Source organism: Gobius niger, assembly GCF_951799975.1.
Source record: "Gobius niger genome assembly, chromosome: 8".
Classification (NCBI taxonomy): Eukaryota; Metazoa; Chordata; class Actinopteri; order Gobiiformes; family Gobiidae; genus Gobius; species Gobius niger.
In genome coordinates this window covers 2,376,156-2,401,202 of record NC_136859.1, presented here as the reverse complement: position 1 = coordinate 2,401,202, position 25,047 = coordinate 2,376,156, and the positions used below count along the sequence as shown (strand labels likewise).

Genomic DNA, 25,047 nt, shown 5'->3' with positions numbered 1-25,047 from the left:
GGGGCCCCTGAGGGGCCCGTAGAGCGGTCAGCAGCTCGGTGGAGGGTCCTGGATGGTTGTAGCTCAGATCTAACTCTCTCAGGTGGGAGGGGGCGGAGCTCAGAGATGAGGCCAGAGAAGCCCCGCCCCTCTCTGAGACCAGACATCCAGACAGACTAAAGACACACAGCATTAGCCTCTAATGTGGACACAGAGACAGAGTGCATCATGGGAGCGTCTCACCTGAGGGTGTGCAGTCTGCAGGGGGCGCTCTTCAGTCCAGAACACAGCAGCTCCACTCCTGAGTCCTGGAGGTCGTTGTTACTGAGATCCAGGTGAGTCAGACTGGAGGAGCTGAGGACTGAGGCCAGAGGAGCACAGCTGAGAGGAGACAGGCCACAGCCGCTCAGACTGAGGACAGAGAGGACGATTAGAGACGAGAGCCAAGACACAAGTGTTTAAATACAGTCTGGACTCACATGGCTTTGGTGGAGACTTTGACGACCGGCAGCAGCTTCAGGAGAGCTGTCTCTGAGGGACAGTATTTTCTGAGGTCAAACTCCTCCAGGTCTGAGTCTGACGACAGTAAGAGGAAGGACAGAGCAGACCACTGAGCTGGAGTATATAACCAGGAGAGACGTCCTTCTCTCATGTATCTCTGTATCTCCTCCATCAGACTGTGGTCGTTCAGTTCGTTCAGACAGTGGAGCAGGTTCAGGCTCCTCTCTGCAGACAGACCCTCTTCATTCAGCTTCTCTTTGATGTACTTTACTGTCTCCTGATTGGTCGAGTCACTTCCTTTGTGAGTCAGCTGACCTGGAAGCAGGCTCTGATTGGTCAGCAGAGAAGCCCCAGAAGGAAGCGCAGGAACAGGTCCAGGTGTCCGTTTGGACTCTGTAAGGCCCGGTCCACAGCAGAGCGGTAGAAGGTCTCAGGGCTCTCAGAGGAGTGTGGTGTGGACAGCAGGTTCTCCTCGGGGTCAGGGCTCTCAGAGGAGTGTGGTGTGGACAGCAGGTTCTCCTCAGGGTCAGGGCTCTCAGAGGAGTGTGGTATGGACAGCAGGTTCTCCTCAGGGTCAGGCTCTCAGAGGAGTGTGGTGTGGACAGCAGGCTCTCCTCGGGGTCAGGGCTCTCAGAGGAGTGTGGTGAGGACAGCAGGTTCTCCCCAGAGCTGAAGAAGGTCTGATGGACGTGAAGCGCAGCCAGAAACTCCTGCACAGTCAGATGGATGAAGCAGTAGACCTTGTCCTGGTACAGGCCTGGCTCCTCTCTAAAGACCTGTGTGAAGACTCCGGAGTACACTGAGGCGGCTGCAGCGTCCAGCCCACACTCGCTCAGGTCACTCTCGTAGAAGATCAGGTTTCCTTTCTGCAGCTGCTCAAAGGCCAGTTTTCCCAGAGACCGCACCATCTCCCAGGTCTCTGGAGTCCAGTGAAGGTCTGTCCCAGATCCCTCATGATACTTGATGTTCTTGACTTTGGCCTGGACCACCAGGAGGTGGATGTACATCTGGGTGAGGGTGTGGGGCAGCTCTCCTCTCTCTCTGGTCTCCATCAGATGGAGCAGGACTGTGGAGAGGATCCAGCAGAAGACTGGGATGTGGCACATGATGTACAGGCTGTGGATGCTCTTGATGTGGGAGATGATGTCTGTGGCCTGCTGCTCGTCTCTGAACCTCTTCCTGAAGTACTGCTCCTTCTGTGGGTCGCTGAACCCTCGCACCTCTGTCACCATGGAGACGCATTCAGCAGGGATCTGATTGGCCGCCGCGGGGCGTGTGGTTATCCAGAGGCGAGCGGAGGAAGCAGGCTCCCCCTGATGAGGTTCACCAGCAGCTCCTCCACTGAGGCGCTCTCTGTGGGCTCCGTCAGGACCCGGGTCCGGCTGAAGTCCAGAGGAAGTCTGCACTCGTCCAGACCGTCAAAGATGAAGAGCACCTGGAGCTGCTGAAAGCTGCAGAGACCTTTGGTTTGACTGAAGAAGTGGTGCAGCAGCTCCACCAGGCTGTACTCTGTGTCTCTGAGCACATTGAGCTCTCTGAAAGTGAAGGGGAACAGCAGCTGGACGTCCTGGTGGGCTCTGCCTTCAGCCCAGTCCAGACTCAACTTCTGAGTCAGCACTGTTTTCCCCACGCCGGCCACGCCCTTTGTCACCACCGTCCTGATTGGTTTCTCCACTGTCAGCCCTGCTCTGATTGGCTGCTGTCTGTGGGCGGGGCCTTTAAACAGCTCTTCACATGTGATGCTGGTCTCTGTAGCGGCTGGTTTCCTGGACGCCGTCTCGATGTGTCTGACCTCATGCTCCTGGTTGACCTCTGAGGCCCCTCCCTCTGTGATGTAGAGCTCTGTGTAGATCTGGTGCAGGGGGGCGGAGTGTCCTGCTTTAGCCACGCCCTCAAACACACAGCTGAACCTCTGCTGCAGATGAGTCTTCAGTTTATCTCTGCAAACTCCAACAATACCCCCTGAGTAAAGACAGAGACAACAATGAACTCTTCACTGGACACAAACCTCAAATATAGTTATTCAAGTCTATTTTGAAAAACAAGTTTTCACTACTAAATGTGTAAAAAAAAGGCCCCCTTGTGGCCGCTCAGACACTTTACTGTGACTTTCTCTCTCTTACAAAGGGACGTCTCGCTTCACCTGGACTCTTAGTCAATCACAAGTCGATGCAGGCTAGCTGGTATCATTCAGCAAGACTTTTGCCAGTAGTGTACGCTCGCAGCACCCATAACCCACCTTGAAAATACAACTGTCCTGTTATTCTGTGTGCATCTTACAAAACCACACACACACACTCACATATACAGTTGTAACTTCAATAAATCGAATCCAAAGAAACATCTGGTGTGATTCTGATCGATCACCCACTGTGGGCTCTACTTAGCGATCCAACACAAATCTAAATCAAGGAGGCCAGTCTTCTCCCGCACAAAATGTTTAGACACAGAACATTAGAGGGCAGTATTGTGTTCCTCATAGGGGCAGACGATCAGTAAAATATAGACTCTGTTAAACTGTGGTATTTCTTAGTGCCATGAGCTGTGGGTCAGAACTAAAGCCCCAGAGCCCAGTTTTAACCAGGACCATAATCCTCTGTGACTAAAACTCCACGTTTGGAGCTATAGGAATACATTGCGACAGGCCAAACAACATCGTTGGTCTTTTTGCGTGACTAAGGGCACACACAAAGACCAGACAGGTACGTATCAACTCGTCTAAGCTCAGGTAAGAACATATCTCAGTATGGAAAAACGGTGAAATTAACCAGAAAAGGAACTAATAAAATACTAGAACAAGTGTCTCAACAAAAAAGTCAAAAGTCTCAAAAAGACTAGCCACAGGTGAAAATAAAATGAAAAACCAGCCACCCTGCCACAGGCAGTCCACATATCAGGCCTACGTGAGCGAGTAGTGTGTGGATGACGAGATACAGCTCCATATGCTCATGAGCAGGAGGCATTTACCTAAAGTTAATGCGGCTCCGCTACCGTCACCTCAGAGCGGCTGAAATGTAAACATGCCTCTGTAAACCGGGGAAAAACGGCTAAACTATGAAGACAAGAGGCTGATCGTTGGACAGACTGGCAGATTTGAACAAACCAAAGCACAAAGACACTTTTTCACGGATTATCACATGGAGGATCAGAACACTTCGCGGTCCTCGGCAGGTGGACGGCGTGTTTCCCTTCTTCATCAGTACAAAGGGCCTGACCAGTAACTTTCAGGTAAGGAACTTTAGTTTTGGATGTGTTTCCAAAGCGGGTGAGGCTGATGTAGCCTAAGTTTGGAGAAACTGCACCGGGCTCGCACGAGAGGCTGAAGCTGAATCAATGATCAGCGAACATGAGCGTCATCTCATAAGAGCGAGTTTTTCATAAAGTGCCAGGTCTGGCAGGAGAACAGCGGCTCAGGTGCCTGGATAGCCCCACCCCCTCTTGAAACGTGTCCCCCCAGCTTCGAAACGCTTCTGACGCCGATGAGCGGTACATCGCAAAACCGCGGGAATTTGTTGATTAGCGCCCGCGATAAGAAAAAATCCAAACCGGCACAGCCCTACTGTAGACAGAGTTCTTACAGGAGCTCAGATGCTCGGCCAGCTGCTCCTGCTTCATCCTCCTCAGGAAGTCCAGGGTGATGTTCAGCACAGCCTCTCTGCTGCTCTGCTCCTCCTCACTCTCTGAGCTACTCTCTGGGTACTCTGAGACCAGGAGCCTGTGGAGCCTCTGCAGCTGCTCTTTGACAAACGTCAGGATGTCCTCCTCCAGACGCTGGAATAGAATCAGATTTAAAGAGTTTCAGTCAAAGAGAGGACCTGAGGAGCCCCACAGAGAACCCCACACATGCTGCAGTCGTGGCTACTCACCGTGAATATGGCGTCCAGCTGCTCCTTTGGGCCTGGCTCCCTGTGAACCAACAAACAGAAACATTAGAGACTGAGCAGAGACCACTGCAGCCGCCTTTGGACTTACTTAAACCCAACGCACAGAACGCTGCGCGCTGCGGCACGTCAACTGACGCACGTCCATGTGGGATTTCAACCCACACTGGAGCACGCTGCATCACGGACTGCACTTCAGAGGCTTTTCTCAAACTGTGCGGGGCTTTAAACATGTGATTTATACATTTATCATAAATCCACTGCATTCCAAATTATTATGCAAATTGTATTTTTGTCAAAAAGGTAAAAAAAAAATAGAAATGAATGAAACTCATGGATGGTATCGTGTCTTGGGGCTCTATGAATCACTGACATTAATCTCAGAGACCTGGGATGATTAGTTTTCAGGTTAAGCCCAGTTAAGGGAAAAACTACTGAAAAAGGGTGTTCCACTTTATTCAGCAGATCATCATTTTCAAGCAATATGGTAAAGAAAAAGGGTCTCTCTGCTGATGAAAAGTGTAAAATAGTTGAATGCCTTGGTTTAGGTATGAAAAGCGTAATCATCATGATAAGAGATTTGTGGCTGATTCAGAGGGTTTGTGCAGATAAAGGCACAATATGGACGGTTTCTGCCAGACAAACACATCAGATTAAGAGAACAGCTGCTAAAGAACAGCAGACAGGTATTTGAAGCTGCTGGTGCCTCTGGAGTCTCCCGAACATCAAGGTGTAGGACCCTCCAGAGGCTGCAGTTGTGCATAAACCTTCTATCTGGCTGCAGTGGCTCAGAAATACATGAAGACTCATTTTCAAACAGTCTTGTTCACTGATGAGGCCGTGTGACCCTGGATGGTCAGATGGATGGAGTAGTGGATGGTTGGTGAATGGCCACAATGTCCCAACAAGGCTGTGACGTCAGTAAGGAGGGGGTGGGGTTATGTTTTGGGCCAGAATCATGGGGAGAGAGCTGGTTGGCACTTTTAGGCCCTTTTAGGCTCCCTGAAGGTGTGAAAATGACCTTTGAAAAATATGTGGTTTCTGACTGACCACTGTCTTCTATGCTACAAAAAGAAGAGCCGTGCTTTCCCGAACAAAATCCTCTTCATGCATGACAACGCACCATGTCCTGCTGTAATGAATATCTCTGCATCACTGGCTGCTATGGGCATAAAAGGAGAGAAATTCATGATGTGGACCCCCTCCTCCCCTGACCTCAACCCTGTTGAGAACCTTTGGAGCCTCAACAAAAAAAACTTCTATGAGGGTGGGAGGCAGTTTTCATCCAAACAGCAGCTCTGGGAGGCTATTCTAACATCCTGCAAAGAAATCCAAGCAGAAACTGTCCAAAAACTCACAAGTTTAATGGATTTAAGAATTTTGAAGCTGCTCTCACACAAGGGCTCCTATGGTCAAATATATTTTCAATATCAATGTCAATATTTTTTTGATTGAAATAGCTTTTGATTTCAGTAAATATGACCTCCTAATGCTACAAATTCAACAAGTGACCATTTTCAGTTCATTACAAGCTTTAAAATGTATTGAAATGATGAGTTGCATAATAATTTGGAACAGTAGATTTTGAGGTATATATATATACACTATATTTATTTTTGAAAAAGATACTGTTATCACTGGGAGATTTTTTTCAACCACATTTAAATACTCCTCTACCAGTTAAAATTATGCTGACTCTCATTTGAGTTGACAATTTAGAAAATCTTAGAAAATGTCTTTTGCATAATAATTTGGAACGCAGTGTAATTGAAGGCACGTAGGTCCGTGTAGTAAGAGAGAGAGCAATCGTTGCTCTGTTTCGCAGGTTAGTAACGAGTTGGCGACAGACACGAGTTTAACATGTTTCCCCTGATGCCTGAGCCCTGACGATGGTTTCTCTGTCTCCACGGCTTCTCTCGTCCCTCCCAACAAAGTTTACGGCGGTCTCCCTGTCTGTCACAGGCCAGACCCGCCTGTGTCCCGCTGCAGGAGGTTTAAAGCCTGTGTTTTCCTCCGCGGCGCCGCCTCTGGATTCAGCAGATCTGAATCGTGGTGCGGGGTCCAGCGTCACTGCAACTTTGGTGTGTGTTCTCTCATAGAAAATAAAGGAGGCGGCTCTTTTGTCGCGTGTCAAAGTGTTTCGGTTTGCGTTGGCCTTAGACTCACAAGAAGCACCTCCTCCTGAGGACTCACCATCTACAGCTCACACCAGGACTAAACCAGCTCTGACTCTGAACCAGGACTAAACCAGGACTAAAGGATGATTCTGAGGGGACCCTAGTGATGTCCTGAGAACATGCCTTACCTCTGGTCTTCAGGAGGAGGTTCTCTAAAGTCAGGAGGTTTGCGTTTAGATCGGTCACTTTTCAGAGACACAGAGCTGGGAGTAGGTTTAGGTCTTGGTTTAGACCCAGGTCCAGGTCCAGGTGGATCCATGTCATAGGTGCTGAGAATCAGAAGGTCAGAATTTAGGTTTCATATTTGTATGTTAATGCTGAGCCCACAGCTTCGAACTCTTTACCTACTAAACTAAAATTGAGTTAATTGGTTAGGGTTAAGAATAAAATGCATCTAAAAGTCTCCATAGGGAAATGTATTCTCTGCATTTGGCCCATCCTGAGAAGCACTGGAGCGACAGCAGTGCAGTCTTTATTGGATTTTAGACTGTGAGATTCTGGTGAGCAGTGTTTTGATGTGTAAATTGTTAGCTGATGTTCCTAATGTAACTTACAATGGTTTGAAATTTGCTGCTGAGCTCTTGGCCAGGTCATCCATAGAAATTAGACAATAATCTTCAAGAGTTATATCTGATTAAATAAAGGTTAGTTTTTTCGTACATACTTGACTTGTATATTGTTTGATTGAGGGGCAGCTGACACATCCTACAATGACACTCACATTTGGTCACATTATTTTAACAACGTGCTTTACCTCTTTTCTTCAGAAGGAGGCGCTTTAAAATGAAGAGGTTCGCCTTTAGAGTGGTCACTTCTCAGAGACACAGAGCTGGGAGCAGGTTTAGGTCTGGGTTTGGACCCGGGGACAGGTCCAGGTGGGTCCATGTTGCTGAGAATCAGAAGTTCATTTGAGCAGAACATACAGTTATGTAGACCGTTGTTTTTGATAGAAATTTAATTTTAAAGACATTGCTCAACAGTAGAAGGACACCACTTGCCTGGTTTCCCTACATGTACATCTGGGTCTGATATCTGCATTTGCTGGGTGTAGTTTGGCAACGGCGGTGGATACAAAAATATCCAGAAATGAAAATTGCAACCCTGGAATGCGCAAGGAATGCCCTCAATGATAGTTGCTTCACTCACTCGGGCGCATTACATACGTCACGACCAAACGCTGGCGAAAATCAGGTCCAGTCGTTTCAAAGGATTTCACCCCTTTCACCCGATAACGTGAAGATCCAGACCCTTGTACGAAACGAAATGAGTACGAGAATATGATAAAACCAGGCTAGGACACCACCATCACGCGCTGATTACCTCTTCCAACGTTAGTATTTATTTCAGTTTCATAAAACTGCATTTCCCTTCATTTTATAATTCCTGTAAAGTTAAAACCTTCCGAGTCAGGATTATGATACAGCCCAAAAACAGGAAGATAATCCAGGGCTACACTTGGTCTGAGTCTGGACAAATCCATGATTAAACCGATAACAAACCAGGTGTAAATCCAGTCCTAAACCAGGAAATTGAGCGAATTGGTTTGGGTTAAGATCAATGTGTACTTTATTGTCTACAGGGAAATGTCTACAGTAGGCGACCGCAGTGCAGTGATGTCAATTGTTGATAAGTAATTTTATCCAAATTCTGAAAACATGTCCCAACAGCAGAAGGACACCACCGTCACGGGCTGGAGACCTCTTCCAACTTTGGTATTTGAGTATTTTTTTGCTCATGACTTTTAAGAAGGACTGGATTTCACGGTTCCCCTCGTGCTTGTGAGGGTCTCTGTGCAGCTATTTTAGAAAAAAGTGGTTTGCAAACAGCATAATTCCTGTAAAGTAAAACCTTCTGAGTCAGGATTATGAAACACTTGGTCTGAGTCTGGACAAATCCATGATTAAACCGAAGATAAACCAGGTGTAAATCCAGTCCTAAACCAGGATTTCACTCCAGTAAAAAACAATGCAAACAATCTGAGCTCAACCCAGGCCTAAACCCAAACTGCTCCAGTTCTGGACTAAAACATATTTCCATTTGGACACAATTAGATGAAATAATGTGACAGTTTTAAACATTGGAATCATAAAAACAAACTTACTGCGTCAGCGTCGTCTCTAAATGCTTTCCCTCTCTCACCAGTCAGACCTGTTCCACCTGGAGTCATGTGACCGCTCCACCTATTCTATTTCAGGCATTTATGTAATTAAACTTAGCTCCCTGTGTCTCTTCTGACTGAGCTTTTGTGGCTCTGAGGACGAGTCTGACTCCCTGATTTATATTATTATATAGTTATACTTAATATTTACATTTTAGCTTCATAAATGAAAGGGATCGTCTGCTCGGTGTCTGAAAACAGACACTTCTTTGTAGAGAAAAAGTGTCTGAACCTTCTGCACTGCCTCCCAGCAAGAAGGTCCTGGGTTCGACTCCTAGACTGTGACTTCTTCTCCTTGTGTCTGGGCAGTTTTCTCTGTCACTTAAAAACATGCACATAATTGGGAGTTTGAGTAATCCTGCATATTTATCCACCAGAGGGCGCTCCAACACAGTGAAAAGATGCTTTAACTCTGACACTACACTTCATCTGTGAATGCTGAAGAATAAGGAGCAGATTTATCGTATAAGTTATTTGGTGTGAGTGGGGATTATGCAGACGAGAGGTTCAGATGGAGCAGAAGAGATGAAGATGCTGTGAAACATTGGGAGTCTGTAATTGAGCATATTTTTTTAAGACTATACTTCCTTCACCACCTTGTCTATTGTGTATGTGACCCTGAACCAGGACTAAACCATGTTAATACTGAGCCCACAGTTTAGAACTCTTCCCATACTGAACTACAAGCTATTGAATCAGTTTGTGTTAAGATGAATGTTTACTTTATTGTCTCCGTAGGGAAATGAATTATCTGGATTTGACCCATCCTTTGAAGCAGTGGGCGACCACAGTGCAGCTTGTAGTGGATTTTAAAAGACAAACGGTGAGATTCTGGTGAGCGGTATTATGATAATGTACATCGACTCATAAAAACACAAAAGAAGAGACAAAAACATGTGAGCTTCAGTGACAGTTTGAAACAGCCTCATATCACTTTGGCAGTCGATATTTATATTTTTTTCTTCGCTAGCGCAAACTAGTGTATGCTTTAATGTTGCCGGGCAGTAATGTGAATCTTACCATGTGATACAAATGGACGAATCAGGAGCGAGTTACAGCACAAACAAACAAACTTATGGCGGAAACAATCAAAAAAACAATCCCGGCTAAATCTCCACGGTCCATCATTGAAACCCACGGCCAAAGCAGGTCTGGGCTTTGCAGAGGCCAGTAGTACTCCAATAATATAGTTACAATGTTTGAAAGAAGTATCCGTGCTCTTATTCCACAGTGAGTAAATCTTTAAGTGGCAAAGGCTTCATGTGACACCTAAAATAGATGCAGTTCATTCTTCAGAAAAACTGTTTTTGTTTATTTTCTGGCATTTGTGTTTTGTTTCTCATCATTGATGTCACGACTGAACAGGCCCGGTTCTTCAGGGTGCCAAAGGGTGCATTAAAAGGTTTCCCCCCTCAATTTTGGTTGCATTATAAATTATTTTAATGCAGAGAATCTCAATTTTCACCCTTTTGTGCCCTCAGTCATTTTGTTGAGGAGCCGGCCCTGCTGCTGAATCTTAAATCAGACTTTTACACAGTTTATCAGCAGCAGAAACGGGTAATACTCACATGTACGCAACATGTACTTGAGTAATGTTTTGAAGAAATTGTACCTCTTAGTTTTATCATTCAATACTTTTTACATCTTCTTGAATAAAATTATAATGCAGTGTCAGTTTCTTACATGAGTAAAAATAATTGTTACTTTTTCCACTGTGAGTAAATTATCTAAGCAGAGAATGCTTTATTTCGATTGATAAAATATAATTATTTTTGTTTTTCTGTATTTTTTGGGAATATCACGGTTTCCACATGATTTTATGTTTATTTATAAATCAGTTTTTTTCCGCTCAGTTACTCAATGCTCACAGTACTCAAGCAACCTTTCTCCGAGTACTTTGACTTGAGTAAAATTATTTAAAAGTAATGTTGCTACTGAGTAAATATTTCGGCCGCTCTACAGCTCTGGTGCTTTGTCCATGTGGAGAAGAAACATGAGGCACAGATACGTGTTTGAAAACAATTATATTTGTATTTTTCTTTGACTGGGGCTACTGTAAAACAATGCCTGAAGACAGTCCTATAAAGTATTTTATCTGCATTCAAATGTAATATCCTAGTGACTATATTGATTTTTTTTAGGGAATGATTTGATCTGCCAACTTGTGACTTTCAACATACTCTTTGTATGAATTGTGCTTTGCAAATAAACCCGCATAAAACTAATTGTCATCAACGTAGAGAAAACATATTGAGAATGTGTTACTTCAAATCACGTGAACTGAGAATATGGCGTCAGAGCGGCCCCTGCTGGTTGGATAATTGTGCACACAAAACTTTTTTATTCTTGACGTTTGTACGAGGATTTAGCAAATCAACTGACTAACAAGAAGATATTTAATAATTAAAAATAAATAGTTTGAATAAAAATTAAAAGTTCAACAGTGACGCAGTGTAACGTGCACGTAGACCAGCAGTGCACGAGCTCAAGCAGCGCGAGGTAAGAATCTCGAGATAAAAAACCCCCCGCTATTTTTAGTGATTTACACGAATAAAATGTCAAGAAAGTAACATTTATAACAACTACAAATATTTCTTCTTTATTGTGAAAATGCTGAACAGGTACGTGATGATATGAATGTATTTAACGTGCTCTCATAGCGCTTTCTTTGACGCTTATTTTAACGAGTAGCTCAATTATAAGCTTTCTAATTCTACATAAATATCTGTATTCAACAGCTTCCTCAGGACCTCAGCATCATGAGACTGTGGAGCGGCTCACCAGACTTTCACCGCTGATCAGAAACAGGTACATTTGATCTGGAGTCGAGATGAGATTTTTGTCCTGCTTTTAAAATGTGTTGAGCTGAACGCTTTTAGCTTTTTATGTGATTATGTGCTTTGTTTCCTCCAGGGGGTGCTGTAGCAAAGCCAGACCACAGGACCACAGAAAAGGCTCTACAGACCTTCAGACCTGGCTGGCTCTGTCTGGGGAAACCTTGCGGTGATAACGACCGGTCAGAGTTTGCCAGGAGGTGAGTACAGCTCTCATAAATGAAACAGAGGAGTGTCAGTTTCTCCAAATGGCAGAAGTTTGACTTCATGTCTTGTTCATTTATTTATTTATTGACCTTTATTTAACCAGGATAGTCCCACTAAGATTAAGAATCTCTTTTTCATAACTTTCATGTGTTAAATTAAGGATGTGTTTAATAGACCACAAGACTTCGTCATTAGCTTTAAATCTTTGAGACGCTTTATTAAAGGAATCGGCCACCGTTTTTCCATACTGAGATATGTTCTTACCTTAGCTTTGACGAGTTCTTTAGGACCTGTCTGGTCTTCACCCGTGCCTTCAGTCACGTAAACACAGCGCAGACGGCGTTAGCATTTAGCCTCTCTCCTCTATAGCTCCAAAACAGGTCAAGATAGAAGCTACCAAGCTCTTCCACGTTTTCCCTATTTAAATATGGTTACGTGAAGTGTTACACTACAAGTATAAATACACAAAATTAAACAATGTGGATTTTCTAAGCGGATAAAAGGGGGAACTATATTGTAAGGCGTAATAATACCAGGAGTAGTTCGAAATCCGCGCAGTAATCTTCACTATTTAGCTTATTAAAAAAATTCTGCGGCTATTCTGAGGCATTGGAACGAGGAGTGGAGCAGAACGTAGCAGCAGGTGCAAGTCTGTCTTTTTAATAATTATACTAATAATAATATCATAATAATTATAATGCTTTGGTTTTATATAGCGCTTTTCTGGACACTCAAAGACCCTTTACATTGCATAATTCATTCACTCCGTACTTGGTGGTGGTGTGCTGAACGTTTCCCAAACGGTCTCCCATCCAAGTACTTATCTTCTGACAGGATCCGGCAGGGATCTTAAAATGCCCGTCTAAGTAAATTCTCCTTTGCGTGACAGGGCTCGAAATTGCCATCATTTTAGTCCCATATGCTCGCAAATTTAAGCCTTTGCGAAAATAGAATCACTCCCATGTTTCAGACCAGCGTAAATGCTCCGGTCCACCTTAAAAGAATGCCTTCTCGGGTTACCTTAAAAAAAACTAGCATCATAGTTTTCATAAACGCTGCCTGTCAACAGCAAACTTTCTGTTCAATAATAGTTCGAGAGCATATCATAAACTAGATCTCTCCTCTCTTTTTGCTCAGCTCCGCTGTCAGTCCTTTCAGTCACACGCGCTGGGCCAACCATGTTCTCTATGCCTACGTATAAGTTCTTGTGCGTCGCTCTCATTTATCAGTCCACTTTCACTGAATGTGCCAATGACTTTACGCAACTGTAGTCTCTCTGATTAAACAGGGAGTATTTATCATTCATGAACTTATTGGACTGGGGGCATCTCTCAAATGACGCCCGAAACTTCACTCCCGCTCACAACCTCGTGCAGCGCTGAAAGTGAATCATTGTCGCGCTCGCAAAATACAAAACATAAAGTAACAAATACAATGTCAAACACGTCTTCAAAGGTCCTGGCAAAGGAGTTTGCAGCTTGTAGCACGTGTTATGAAGCTGTCTCCACAGCACCGAATGAGGAGAGTGAAGGTGCAGAGTGAAGAGACGATGTGCAGGGAGTGCAGTGAAGCAGGGGGCGGAGGGTGGAGCAGAGAAAGTCGGGGGTAGGTAGCATTGCAATGAGCAAGAATGTATTACAATAACGATTACATTTCAGAATTAGGAGCACACGCGCTACCAAGAAAAAAAGTTAATTTCGAGCCATGGCGTTAGAACTGTGCGCAACTTGATCAGTGTTTACAGTGATAAGAGTTGTCTGATAAGGGGTTGTGGGGAGGATCACTGCAGTTAGACCGGTGCGTCCCAGAAAAAATAATAAGTCACACCAATCACATTTTTAGGCCTATATGCGACCAAATTGGACGCAGTTTTGTCCCAGCAGAATGAAGGGAATGCCCCCTTTTTATAGAATAAAGGGGTGTATGGACCCCAAGAGATGAGTGAAGCAGTCAGTTCTTTTATCGTCTCAGGTTGTTGTGTAGCCTAAAGGAAAGCACTTAAGTAGAACAACTGCCAACAATGCTCAAACCTGTGCGTTAAGTAATACAATAATATCAGTCATATTGTGCAGCTTTATGGACCTTTAGCAAATGTAAAAAGGACCAGAAATGTTGATGAGTTTATTTATTTCATTTGAGGTTCTTTGATTGAAAAGGAAACTAAGAAAATCACAGATTTTCATTGGGAGCTTGGATCTAGTCCTCACAGTAAACAAAATGATTCAGAAATTAATAGTTAATCGTTTTTGTCTCCAGCACTCACTTTTCATCTGGTTTTTAGTCTCAAATATGGAATCATTGACAGAGTAAGTGCTAGTGAGACTGAGATGTGAACCGTCGACCTCGCGGTAACAGGGCGACGGCTCCACCTGTATCTGTCAGAGCCTCAAACACACAAGTTATGATTTAATAAAGACGTGTTTTATTTCAACAGTGAATCAGTGATTACAGGCGGAGCCAGCTGTGATTGGTCCTTACAGCTGTCAATCAAATGTGTGTCATAAAAGAGTTCAGTCACAGAGGTCCACCAGGGGGCGCTTTCCTCAGATCTACCACAGACACAGGCTGTTTCTCAATTGCCAGGATCCGTCCTCCGTTTGGCCACTTCGTTGACGTCCTCGGTGGACACTCCTCCAAAACGGAGCGGAGTGTCCTCTCAGCGCGGCCTTTGAGCTCAAATGGAACGGCCTCCGGGGTGAGCGGCTGCGTCATGTCACGTGTCAAATCATATAATCAAATGTCAATCTATGCTTACAAAAGTAACTGCTTTATGAAAAACAGAGGCCAGGAAACTGTTTATGTGGAACAAAACGTTTTTAAAGTGAATTCAAACTGATAGTTTTGCGAGAAAAGAAAAAAGAAACTATGTTGCAGTGCATCATGGGTAATTTCAGCTCGCCGAGGCAGCGGAGGATCCACACGTGTACCCTTCGTAAATGAGCCAAACGGAGGAGTCGAGCGGCGAGGGGGCGAGTGGTCCAGGTGAAATGGAACACCACTATGATGACGTGAATGACGTCCGAATTGATCGAGACGCCGAGGATCCTGGCAATTGGGAAACAGCCACAGAGTTACCTTCATCCCTCAGCCCAAACCCAGGAAACAGAGGCTCAGTGAAGGAGGAGGTGAAGGTGTAAATGTAGAACAGTTTTCCACCAGAGCCGACCTCATAGAAGGACAGAGCTCCAGCCTCAGAGTCCAGGAACACGCCCACTACAGCTGAGAAAGAGCGAGAGGAGGAGGGGGGGGAGAAGAGGTGTGTTGTTCTCTTGTTGTGACAAACAAAGTAATATCCGCCAAAGATCCTCAGACTCCAGGACTGATCATTGTTTCCAAACTCACTCTCCTCTCTGTGTCCTCTCTGTCTGATTCCTCTGTAACTCACTGCTATATCAACTCTCCTCCACCCGCTCCACTCCACCTCCCAGTAACAGCGCCCCCTCAGGCCAGTGGAGCTCAGGACCTGAGGCCAGTCCATGAACCTGTCCTTATGACGTGGATACTGCTGCTCCTCTCTCACTCTGGTCACAGTCCGTTTGTCCTCAGACAGAAGGAGGTTCCTCTGAGCTGTGTTTGGATCCAGAGAAAACTCACAGGAATCTGAGGAAAGAAACGCAACTCATAAAAGGCTGTAATAAGTACGAGCGTAAACAAACTTTGAAGATATAACATTAAAAAAAAGTTCAAGTTGTGTACATAAAATTAATAAAACACAGACTCACATTTCCTCAGACCTGGGACCATCCACTGTTCTCCAGCAGGATCCAGCCTGAAACACACAAGTCCAGTTTACTGTAGACCAGACCAGACCTGGACCAACCATGGACCAGAGACAAGACCCTGAGAGAGTCCAGGGGGGGGGACTCACCTGAGAGAGTGCAGGGGCCCCTGAGGGGCCCGTAGAGCGGTCAGGAGCTCGGCGGAGGGTCCTGTATGGTTGTAGCTCAGGTCTAACTCTCTCAGGTGGGAGGGGGCGGAGCTCAGAGCTGAGGCCAGAGAAGCCCCGCCCCTCTCTGAGACCAGACATCCAGACAGACTAAAGACACACAGCATTAGCCTCTAATGTGGACACAGAGACAGAGTGCATCATGGGAGCGTCTCACCTGAGGGTGTGCAGTCTGCAGGGGGCGCTCTTCAGTCCAGAACACAGCAGCTCCACTCCTGAGTCCTGGAGGTCGTTGTTACTGAGATCCAGGTGAGACAGACTGGAGGAGCTGAGGACTGAGGCCAGAGGAGCACAGCTGAGAGGAGACAGGCCACAGCCGCTCAGACTGAGGACAGAGAGGACAATTAGAGACGAGAGCATGGGTGCCAAGGTGGGGCCCGCGGAACAATTGTGTTGGCCCGTGCCTCATTTTCCATAAAAATATAGATTTTTTTTTGGCATAATTGCGCCAATTTGCATGAAGCTTTGCAACCCGTAACCTGCCAGAGCGGCCCAAATAGGTGGCGTTCACTATTTAGAATGTGATGATGTCATAATATCAGATGGAGGGCGGGGCCAACTCTATGGGAGAAACGCAGTTTTTGTAAGAAATCTCCAAGACGAAAACTGAGAAATCTTTTGCCTCTTCAGTATCTGATCGTGATTGGATTCACAAACCTGTGATATTATTTTTATGTCTGAAAGTCCTTTCTGTTGGACAACATCACGCTCATGTTTTCGTATTTTGTCACCACTTGGACGCGTGTCTTCCAAAACAAATAGTTGGAAAATACTGTACTTCAAAGGTTTATTTGGCATACCTCACAGCCATTGACAAATACACAGGAGTTTCCAACAGTAGACACGGTCAAAAAGATGTATGCCTCCATACTGCAACACCTGAGTGCACCTTCCTCACCGCTTATATAGGGCAGGTAATTATGTAAACACCATGTCAGGAGGATCAAAAACGTGGCTGAAATGGTCCAACAAAAGCCAATAGATAGCTATTATTTTTCCCAATTTCCAAGACATTATAACTTCTTATAATGAAACAGACAAAAACTTGACAAAAACCTTTTTAATTTTCTTTTGACTAAAATGTGACTAAATCATCAAATTTTGAAATTACTAAAATGTGACTAAACCTAAAAGCATTTTGGTCCATGAGACTAAGACTTAAAAGGGCTGCCAAAAACAACACTGATTTGTTGCTTTTGCAGCATTAGGAGGTCATATTTACTGAAATCAAATCATATTAACAGGTCAAGTTATATTTTAATTTAGGAGCCCTTCTTTGAGCAGCTTCAAAATTCCATTTAAATGGAATTTGGTTTTTTTTTTAAATGGATTTTTAAATTAAATCCATTAAATTTGTGAGTTTGTGTAGAGTCTGCTTGGATTTGTTTGCAGGATGTTAGAATAGCCTCCCAGAGCTGCTGTTTGGATGAAAACTGCCTCCCTCCCACATATATGTTTTGCTTGAGGCTCCAAAGGTTCTCAACAGGGTTGAGGTCAGGGGAGGAAGGGGTCCACATCATATGTTTCTCTCCTTTTATGCCCATAGCAGCCAGTGATGCAGAGGTTTTCTTTACAGTAGGACATGGTGCATTGTCATGATGAAGATGATCTTGTTCCGGAAAACACGGCTCTTCTTTTTGTACCATAGAAGAAAGTGGTCAGTCAGAAAGAGATCATTTTCACACCTTCAGGGAGCCTAAAAGGGCCTAAAGGGGCCGACCAGCTCTCTCCCCATGATTCTGGCCCAAAACATGACTCCGCCCCCTCCTTACTGACGTCACAGCCTTGTTGGGACATGGTGGCCATTCACCAACCATCCATTACTCCATTGATTTGACCATCCAGGGCTACACGGCCTCATCAGTGAACAAGACTGTTGGAAAATGAGTCTTCATGTATATCTGTTCATCAGCTTTAATAAATAGAAGGTTTATGCACAACTGCAGCCTCTGGAGAGTCCTACAGCTTGATGTTCGGGAGACTCCAGAGGCACCAGCAGCTTCAAATACCTGTCTGCTGCTTGGTAGCTGTTCTCTTAATCTGATGTATCATCATTTGATAATAATGATGTAATCATGTAAATCAAATGTGAGGAATCACATTTAATTTACATACATCAAATGTAAACTTTTGGTTTTGTAAAAAGTAACAAAAGCATTGTGTAGAAAATTTTATCTCTCATTCTTCTGGAATTTGACAATTATAAATAATGTAAATTAGAGGCAGAGTGTTCGCTGGATTACCGTATTAGGAAGGAAAGTAAATGCTGAGGTAGCATTTACAAATGATCAGGTGCTCCTCAAACTAGGTGGGCCAAACATTCTTAGATAAAAAAGAGGATGAGTTGAGGCACTTTGGATTTGCAGAAAATCGTATTATTATGGTAATAATAGTAATAAATATCCTCCTCTTTAAGATATCAATGTTTTTTTTTAAATTCTAATGGACCTAAAAACATCACTCTGAACTTCAGGGCGGCACGGTAGCGCAGCGGTTAGCGCCTCCGCTTCACAGCTAGAAGGTCCCGGGTTCGATTCCCACCAGGACGGGGCCTTTCTGTGTGGAGTTTGCATGTTTTTCCCGTTTTTGCGTAGGTTTCTTCCGGGTACTCCGGTACTCCGGTGTCCCCTACCACTAAAAACATGCCAGGTGATTCTGACCATCAGCCTGGCTCCACATCATGGAGATGGGTCCCCAAGCGCGGCACTGCCGTCGACCACTGCTCCTTATGGGCTGCCCCAGCGGCATCGAAGGATGGGTTAAATGCAGAGGACAAATTTCCCTACGGGGACAATAAAGTAAACAAACAATTAAGCTAATTCTGGTAGTGGTTTCATGTCAGACAGTGAGAAAAAATGCAAATGTATCTTTTTATAAAGTAATAATGTAAACATTTTGTTCATGCTGTATACTGTATGTGTTTCACGCTTGAAATCGCTGTGTTTGGCCTGTGGCCCACAGGCACATTTTCATTTTGGCCTTCGGAGAGGAAAGGTTTGGGCACCCCTGGACTAGAGCATGACAGAAGTGTTTAAATACAGTCTGGACTCACATGGCTTTGGTGGAGACTTTGATGACCGGCAGCAGCTTCAGGAGAGCTGTCTCTGAGGAACAGTATTTCCTGAGGTCGAACTCCTCCAGGTCTGAGTCTGAGGACAGTAAGAGGAAGGACAGAGCAGACCACAGAGCAGGAGAACGTAACCAGGAGAGACGTCCTTTTCTCATGTAACTCTGTATCTCCTTCATCAGACTGCGGTCGTTCAGTTCGTTCAGACAGTGGAGCAGGTTCAGGCTCCTCTCTGCAGACAGACCCTTTTCATCCAGCTTCTGTTTGATGTACTTTACTGTCTCCTGATTGGTCAAGTCACTTCCTGTGTGAGTCAGCTGACCTGGCAGCAGGCTCTGATTGGTCGGCAGAGACAGCCCCAGGAGGAAGCGCAGGAACAGGTCCAGGTGTCCGTTTGGACTCTGTAAGGCCCGGTCCACAGCAGAGCGGTAGAAGGTCTCAGGGCTCTCAGAGGAGTGTGGTGAGGACAGCAGGTTCTCCTCGGGGTCAGGGCTCTCAGAGGAGTGTGGTGAGGACAGCAGGTTCTCCCCAGAGCTGAAGAAGGTCTGGTGGACGTGAAGAGCAGCCAGAAACTCCTGCACAGTCAGATGGATGAAGCAGTAGACCTTGTCCTGGTACAGGCCTGGCTCCTCTCTAAAGACCTGTGTGAAGACTCCGGAGTACACTGAGGCGGCTGCAGCGTCCAGCCCACACTCTCTCAGGTCACTCTCGTAGAAGATCAGGTTTCCTTTCTGCAGCTGCTCAAAGGCCAGTTTCCCCAGAGACCGCACCATCTCCCAGGTCTCTGGAGTCCAGTGAAGGTCTGTCCCAGATCCCTCATGATACTTGATGTTCTTGACTTTGGCCTGGACCACCAGGAGGTGGATGTACATCTGGGTGAGGGTGCGGGGCAGCTCTCCTCTCTCTCTGGTCTCCATCAGATGGAGCAGGACAGTGGAGAGGATCCAGCAGAAGACTGGGATGTGGCACATGATGTACAGGCTGTGGATGCTCTTGATGTGGGAGATGATGTCTGTGGCCTGCTGCTCGTCTCTGAACCTCTTCCTGAAGTACTGCTCCTTCTGTGGGTCATTAAACCCTTGCACCTCTGTCACCATGGAGACGCACTCGGCAGGGATCTGATTGGCCGCCGCGGGGCGTGTGGTTATCCAGAGGCGAGCGGAGGGAAGCAGGCTCCCCCTGATGAGGTTCACCAGCAGCTCCTCCACTGAGGCGCTCTCTGTGGGCTCCGTCAGGACCCGGGTCCGGCTGAAGTCCAGAGGAAGTCTGCACTCGTCCAGACCGTCAAAGATGAAGAGCACCTGGAGCTGCTGAAAGCTGCAGAGACCTTTGGTTTGACTGAAGAAGTGGTGCAGCAGCTCCACCAGGCTGTACTCTGTGTCTCTGAGCACATTGAGCTCTCTGAAAGTGAAGGGGAACAGCAGCTGGACGTCCTGGTGGGCTCTGCCTTCAGCCCAGTCCAGACTCAACTTCTGAGTCAGCACTGTTTTCCCCACGCCGGCCACGCCCTTCGTCAGCACCGTCCTGATTGGTCCCTCCTCTGTCAGCTCTGCTCTGATTGGCTGCTGTCTGTGGGCGGGGCCTTTAAACAGGTCTTCACATGTGATGCTGGTCTCTGTAGCGGCTGGTTTCCTGGACGCCGTCTCAATCTGTCTGACCTCATGTTCCTGGTTGACCTCTGAGGCCCCTCCCTCTGTGATGTAGAGCTCTGTGTAGATCTGGTGCAGGGGGGCGGAGTTTCCTGCTTTAGCCACGCCCTCAAACACAAAGCTAAACCTCTGCTGCAGATGACTCTTCAGTTTATCTCTGCAAACTCCAACAGAACTCCCTGAATAAAGACAGAGACAACAGTGAACTCTTCACTGGACACAAACTCAAATATAAGTTATTAAAGTTATGTAGATGTGGAAGAGTTCTTACTGGAGCTCAGACGCTCGGCCAGCTGCTCCTGCTTCATCCTCCTCAGGAAGTCCAGGGTGATGTTCAGCACAGCCTCTCTGCTGCTCTGCTCCTCCTCACTCTCTGAGCTACTCTCTGGGTACTCTGAGACCAGGAGCCTGTGGAGCCTCTGCAGCTGCTCTTTGACAAACGTCAGGATGTCCTCCTCCAGACGCTGGAATAGAATCAGATTTAAAGAGTTTCAGTCAAAGAGAGGACCTGAGGAGCCCCACAGAGAACCCCACACATGCTGCAGTTGTGGCTACTCACCGTGAATATGGCGTCCAGCTGCTCCTTTGGGCCTGGCTCCCTGTGAACCAACAAACAGAAACATTAGAGACTGAGCAGAGACCACTGCAGCCGCCTTTGGACTCATTTAGACTCACAAGAAGCTCCTCCACAGACCTCCTGAGGACTCACCATCTACAGTGCTGGTTGTCAAACTTTTTTGGACAATATTGACTGGATTGGCAGGTTGATTTTTATTTGCTGTTACAAACATCAGCTCATAGAAATTTCATAGACTGTTACTGATTCATGACACTAACAAGCAAAACAATTCAGGAACAAGCTACCTCAAAACGTGTTCCAACCAGACTTCACCTGACCTGCGTATTTGAGATGAGGCGCTGAATGAGTGACAGAGTTGGGTGAGTGAAAGGCAGAGCGAGGGAGAGAGACAGTGTGCCATGTGGCAGTGTTTGAATGATACATCACGAATAAACTTGTGAATTGTTCAAATATTAAAATATGTCTTTATGTATTAATAGTTAATAGACGTATGGATTATACTGGACTGGTATGTACAGCAGGCATATTCCCTTTTGCAGAAATAAAGAGACGAGCTGTGTCGAGATGCTGCTTTTAATCAGCAACTCAACACAACCTAACAAAAATCTCATGTGTCCCTAATGTTGAGAATCAGATATCTATAGCACACACCAGGAGTTAACCAGGTCTGACTCTGAGCAAGTTTTAAACCAGTTCTGACATGATTATTCTTAGGGGACCCTTGTGATGTCCTGAGAACATGTCCCAAAGCTCTGGAGCAAACCAAGACTTACCTCTGGTCTTCAGGAGGAAGCTCTCTAAACTCAGGAGGTAAGCTTTTGGAGCGGTCACTTTTCAGAGACACAGAGATGGGAGCAGGGTTGGGTCCAGGTTTAGGTCTGTGTTTACACTCAGGGCCAGGGCCATGTGGTTCCATGTTGTAGGTGCTGAGAATCAGGAAGAGAGTTTGAACAGAACATACTGTCATGTCGACTGTTGAAAAGTCATTTCAAACTTAATTTGACTGAATTTAAGTTTATAGTCCAGTCGAGCTCAGACGTACACTTTGGTGCCATCAGTCTGTTGGAGTTGCTCCAGTACACGAACTCTCAGAGCCGGTGCTGGCCCTTCTGGGGCCTAGTAGCGTCCCATGGCTATTCGACGAAGAGAGAATCCATTTATGGTCAAAACAGTTCCACTGTTCCAGGGCAGAAGCAGAACAAACAGACCTCAATTCAGGCCCTGCCCCCTGTGTGAGAGCCACTAACCACTAAACCACTGTGAGACTGGAATGACTACTACTATTCTATTTCCCTTTTTAAAATAGTAAATGGTAAATGGTCCCATTCTCTCACCTCTGGTCCCTGACCCACAGATTGGGAACCGCTGATTCAAAACTAACTGAAACCTGCTCCTGACGGTTGTTTCTGTCTTACCGCTGAGAATTAGCCTGTGATTAGCCCAATTCGTTTTAGACTGTGCACATTCAGAGAACCAGAGTTACTGTAAGTTACTGTGCTCATGAGAACCGTGTGGATTCAACTCAACAAAAAGGCCAAGAACAGCTTTTTACTCTCGTCTACTCGCCAAACTACTGTCCTGATGCTCTAGACTCACCAGACACAATAAGAAGAGAGTTTAAATGAGAGTGAGGCCCAGAGCTGCAGCCCAGAGTCCGCGCAGAGAGAGCAGCGCTCGGGACACGGGGACGTGATGCAGCCGCGGAGGAGCCGCGCATGAGGCGAAGCACCGGGAGACAGACGGCCGAGCGGGGACACGAGTGGAGAAGCTCTCGCGCTTTGGAAGAGTCAGGGGGAAGGTGGTCGGTCTCTCCTGCTCATTCACTTGCAGACTGCTCCGTTTTGGTGTATATGGTCTTATATGTGGCGAAGTAGGCGGAGAGTGAGTGCGCGCTGGAAGAGCCTGTCCCGTAACAACGCGTTGATTAATCAGTGAAACAACACCGTAGTTTGACTGAGATGCGGGGCCCTTGCGGCTGCGGGGGCCATACGCACCTTGCGTAGTTTGCGTATAGGAAGAACCGGCTCTGCGAACTCTACTCTCTCCAGACCAACTTTTAGCTCTCATTTGATCAATTTAAAATAACAGTCTCTAGATGAATATTTTTGAAAACCTTTACTTAATCTAACACTTCTGGATAAGTAAGGCTGCATCTAAAAAGTGGCAACATATTGTAGCTTCTTTCTCCTTTTCCTTAACCTTTGATGCGACGTCGTGAGGTCGACTTTGAGGAACATTTTGCAGTTAAGATCAGGAGCTTCAGCTGCTCCCTCTGCCCATTAGGACAGTCTGAACCTTCCTAACTCTGCGGAGGGAACAACCAGGAAGTTAGATCGTCCAATATACAGGTGCTCGTCATATAATTAGGATATCATGAAAAAGTGCATTCACTTCTGAAAATGGACTGTAAAACATAATCATCAAAATGATAACAAACAAAGGCTTGACATACAGTATGTCACTTAGCATGTTATGAGTCTATCATATATTAGTTTCACATTTTAAGTTGAATAACAGAAATAAATGAACTTTTTCATGATATTCTAATTATATGACGAGCACCTGTATGCTCCATATCCTCCTGCAGTGCAATTAATTTACTGTTATTAGTATTGCCAACAAAATCCGTGCAACTGCACAAATGTCAAAATGATGTGTTAAATAAACAACTCTTAATAAACATCACTGTTCAATTTTCACGGATTTTCACCTTTTTTTTTAATGTAACTTCCAGATGTTGCTGCGGCTCTAACTTTGCCTGACCTGATTTATACTTTCATACATTTAGGACATAGGTAATGTTTTTGTTTCAATGTCATGCAGCAAAACTGTCTATCATTTCACACTCATGTGGAGATCATCTGAGTTCGTAAACTTTCGGGACAGGAGGTAGCAGTGGCTTGTGGGATTGTTCTTAGCTCCTTATGATGAGGAACATCTTGGGGTTCCTAAGCAATAGGAGGTACTATTGGAACCATGCCACTCCTTTCCCGCACGGCCGGGTCAATGATAAGGGGAAGGAGCTTCTTAAGCTTATTTACACCTGTTAGATGCAGCCTTAGAGCGTAGGCCCTCACGGTTTCCCATTCAGATGCTGACTCTCCCGAGGCATTGTGGTTTATTTTGACCTTTCTGTGATCATCCATGCTCACTACTTATCTAGGATCTAGGTGCACTGGATAGTTATAAGTGCACTACATTTCCTCTGGACATTCAGACTCTGACCACATATAGTGATCTGTGTAGAGAACTATTCGGACATGGCCATTGTATGGTATTGTATAAGTGACAAGAAATACTAAATGAAGCCGGTCTTACCTCTGGTGCTCAGGAGGAGTATCTCCAAACTCAGGAGGCAAACTTTTGGACCTGTCACTTTTTAGAGACACAGAGCTGGGAGCAGGTTTTGGTCTGGGTTTAGACCCGGGGCCAGGTCCAGGTGGGTCCATGTTATAGCTGCTGGGAATCAGAAGAAGAGTAAAACAGATGTCGACTGTTATTTTAATTGATTTACTTAAAGAACAACTAACCCCAAAATCAACTTTTTTTTCTAGCTAAGTTGTATAAATGGGTATCTTATAGTGTTGTCTACGTGTATCTGTCACTATTTTAACAATTTAGTGCAAATTTGTTGAAATCCTGTCTTTGTGTCCCAAACCGTCTGTGTGGCGCCATCTGCAGCGAACTGTCGGTACTGCATTTGATTTTTTGAATTCGGCACCCAATTAGCGGAGGGGAGAGAGATGATGTCAGGAGGCGAGAGATGATGTCACGGGCCCTGCCGCTCTGGGCTATAAAAAGGCTCAGTCTCGCTCACGCCCCCGTAGCGAGTTGGTGTTGGAATAACGAGAGAATATTTTCATCGATTGTCAGGTTTGCGATTAGTTGTCATAGCATTTAGGTAGATTTTATTAGGATAGCTTGTTTATTATAGATAATTGTATAGTTTTAGTAGTGTTAGTTGTTGAATATTGTAGTTGTAGTCACTAGTTGCTTTTATTGTTAGATTAGTTCGCTCAATTTAGCTTAGGGCGTTTGTTAGTATTGCTTTTAGTGGTCTATCGTGTA

The 25,047-nt window shown here is 45.5% G+C and overlaps 1 protein-coding gene across 1 annotated transcript in view; it reads right to left on the bottom strand.

Annotated features, from left to right (window-relative positions):
* The window catches only part of LOC306966785 (uncharacterized protein), a gene marked incomplete at both ends in the record, with an annotated part of 30,899 nt that extends 6,471 nt beyond the window's left edge, over positions 1-24,428 (bottom strand). Inside the window, 20 exon segments of the mRNA XM_079561602.1 lie at positions 17-155; positions 223-390; positions 459-828; positions 831-1,023; positions 1,065-1,777; positions 1,780-2,442; positions 3,696-3,805; positions 4,229-4,251; positions 4,347-4,386; positions 6,667-6,807; positions 7,293-7,427; positions 14,755-15,337; positions 15,460-15,506; positions 15,606-15,773; positions 15,841-16,008; positions 18,736-20,578; positions 20,671-20,863; positions 20,959-20,998; positions 21,753-21,823; positions 24,369-24,428. Of these exon segments, the coding sequence (XP_079417728.1) occupies positions 17-155; positions 223-390; positions 459-828; positions 831-1,023; positions 1,065-1,777; positions 1,780-2,442; positions 3,696-3,805; positions 4,229-4,251; positions 4,347-4,386; positions 6,667-6,807; positions 7,293-7,427; positions 14,755-15,337; positions 15,460-15,506; positions 15,606-15,773; positions 15,841-16,008; positions 18,736-20,578; positions 20,671-20,863; positions 20,959-20,998; positions 21,753-21,823; positions 24,369-24,428 (5,868 nt within the window).
* Between the last annotated feature and the right edge of the window lie 619 nt (positions 24,429-25,047).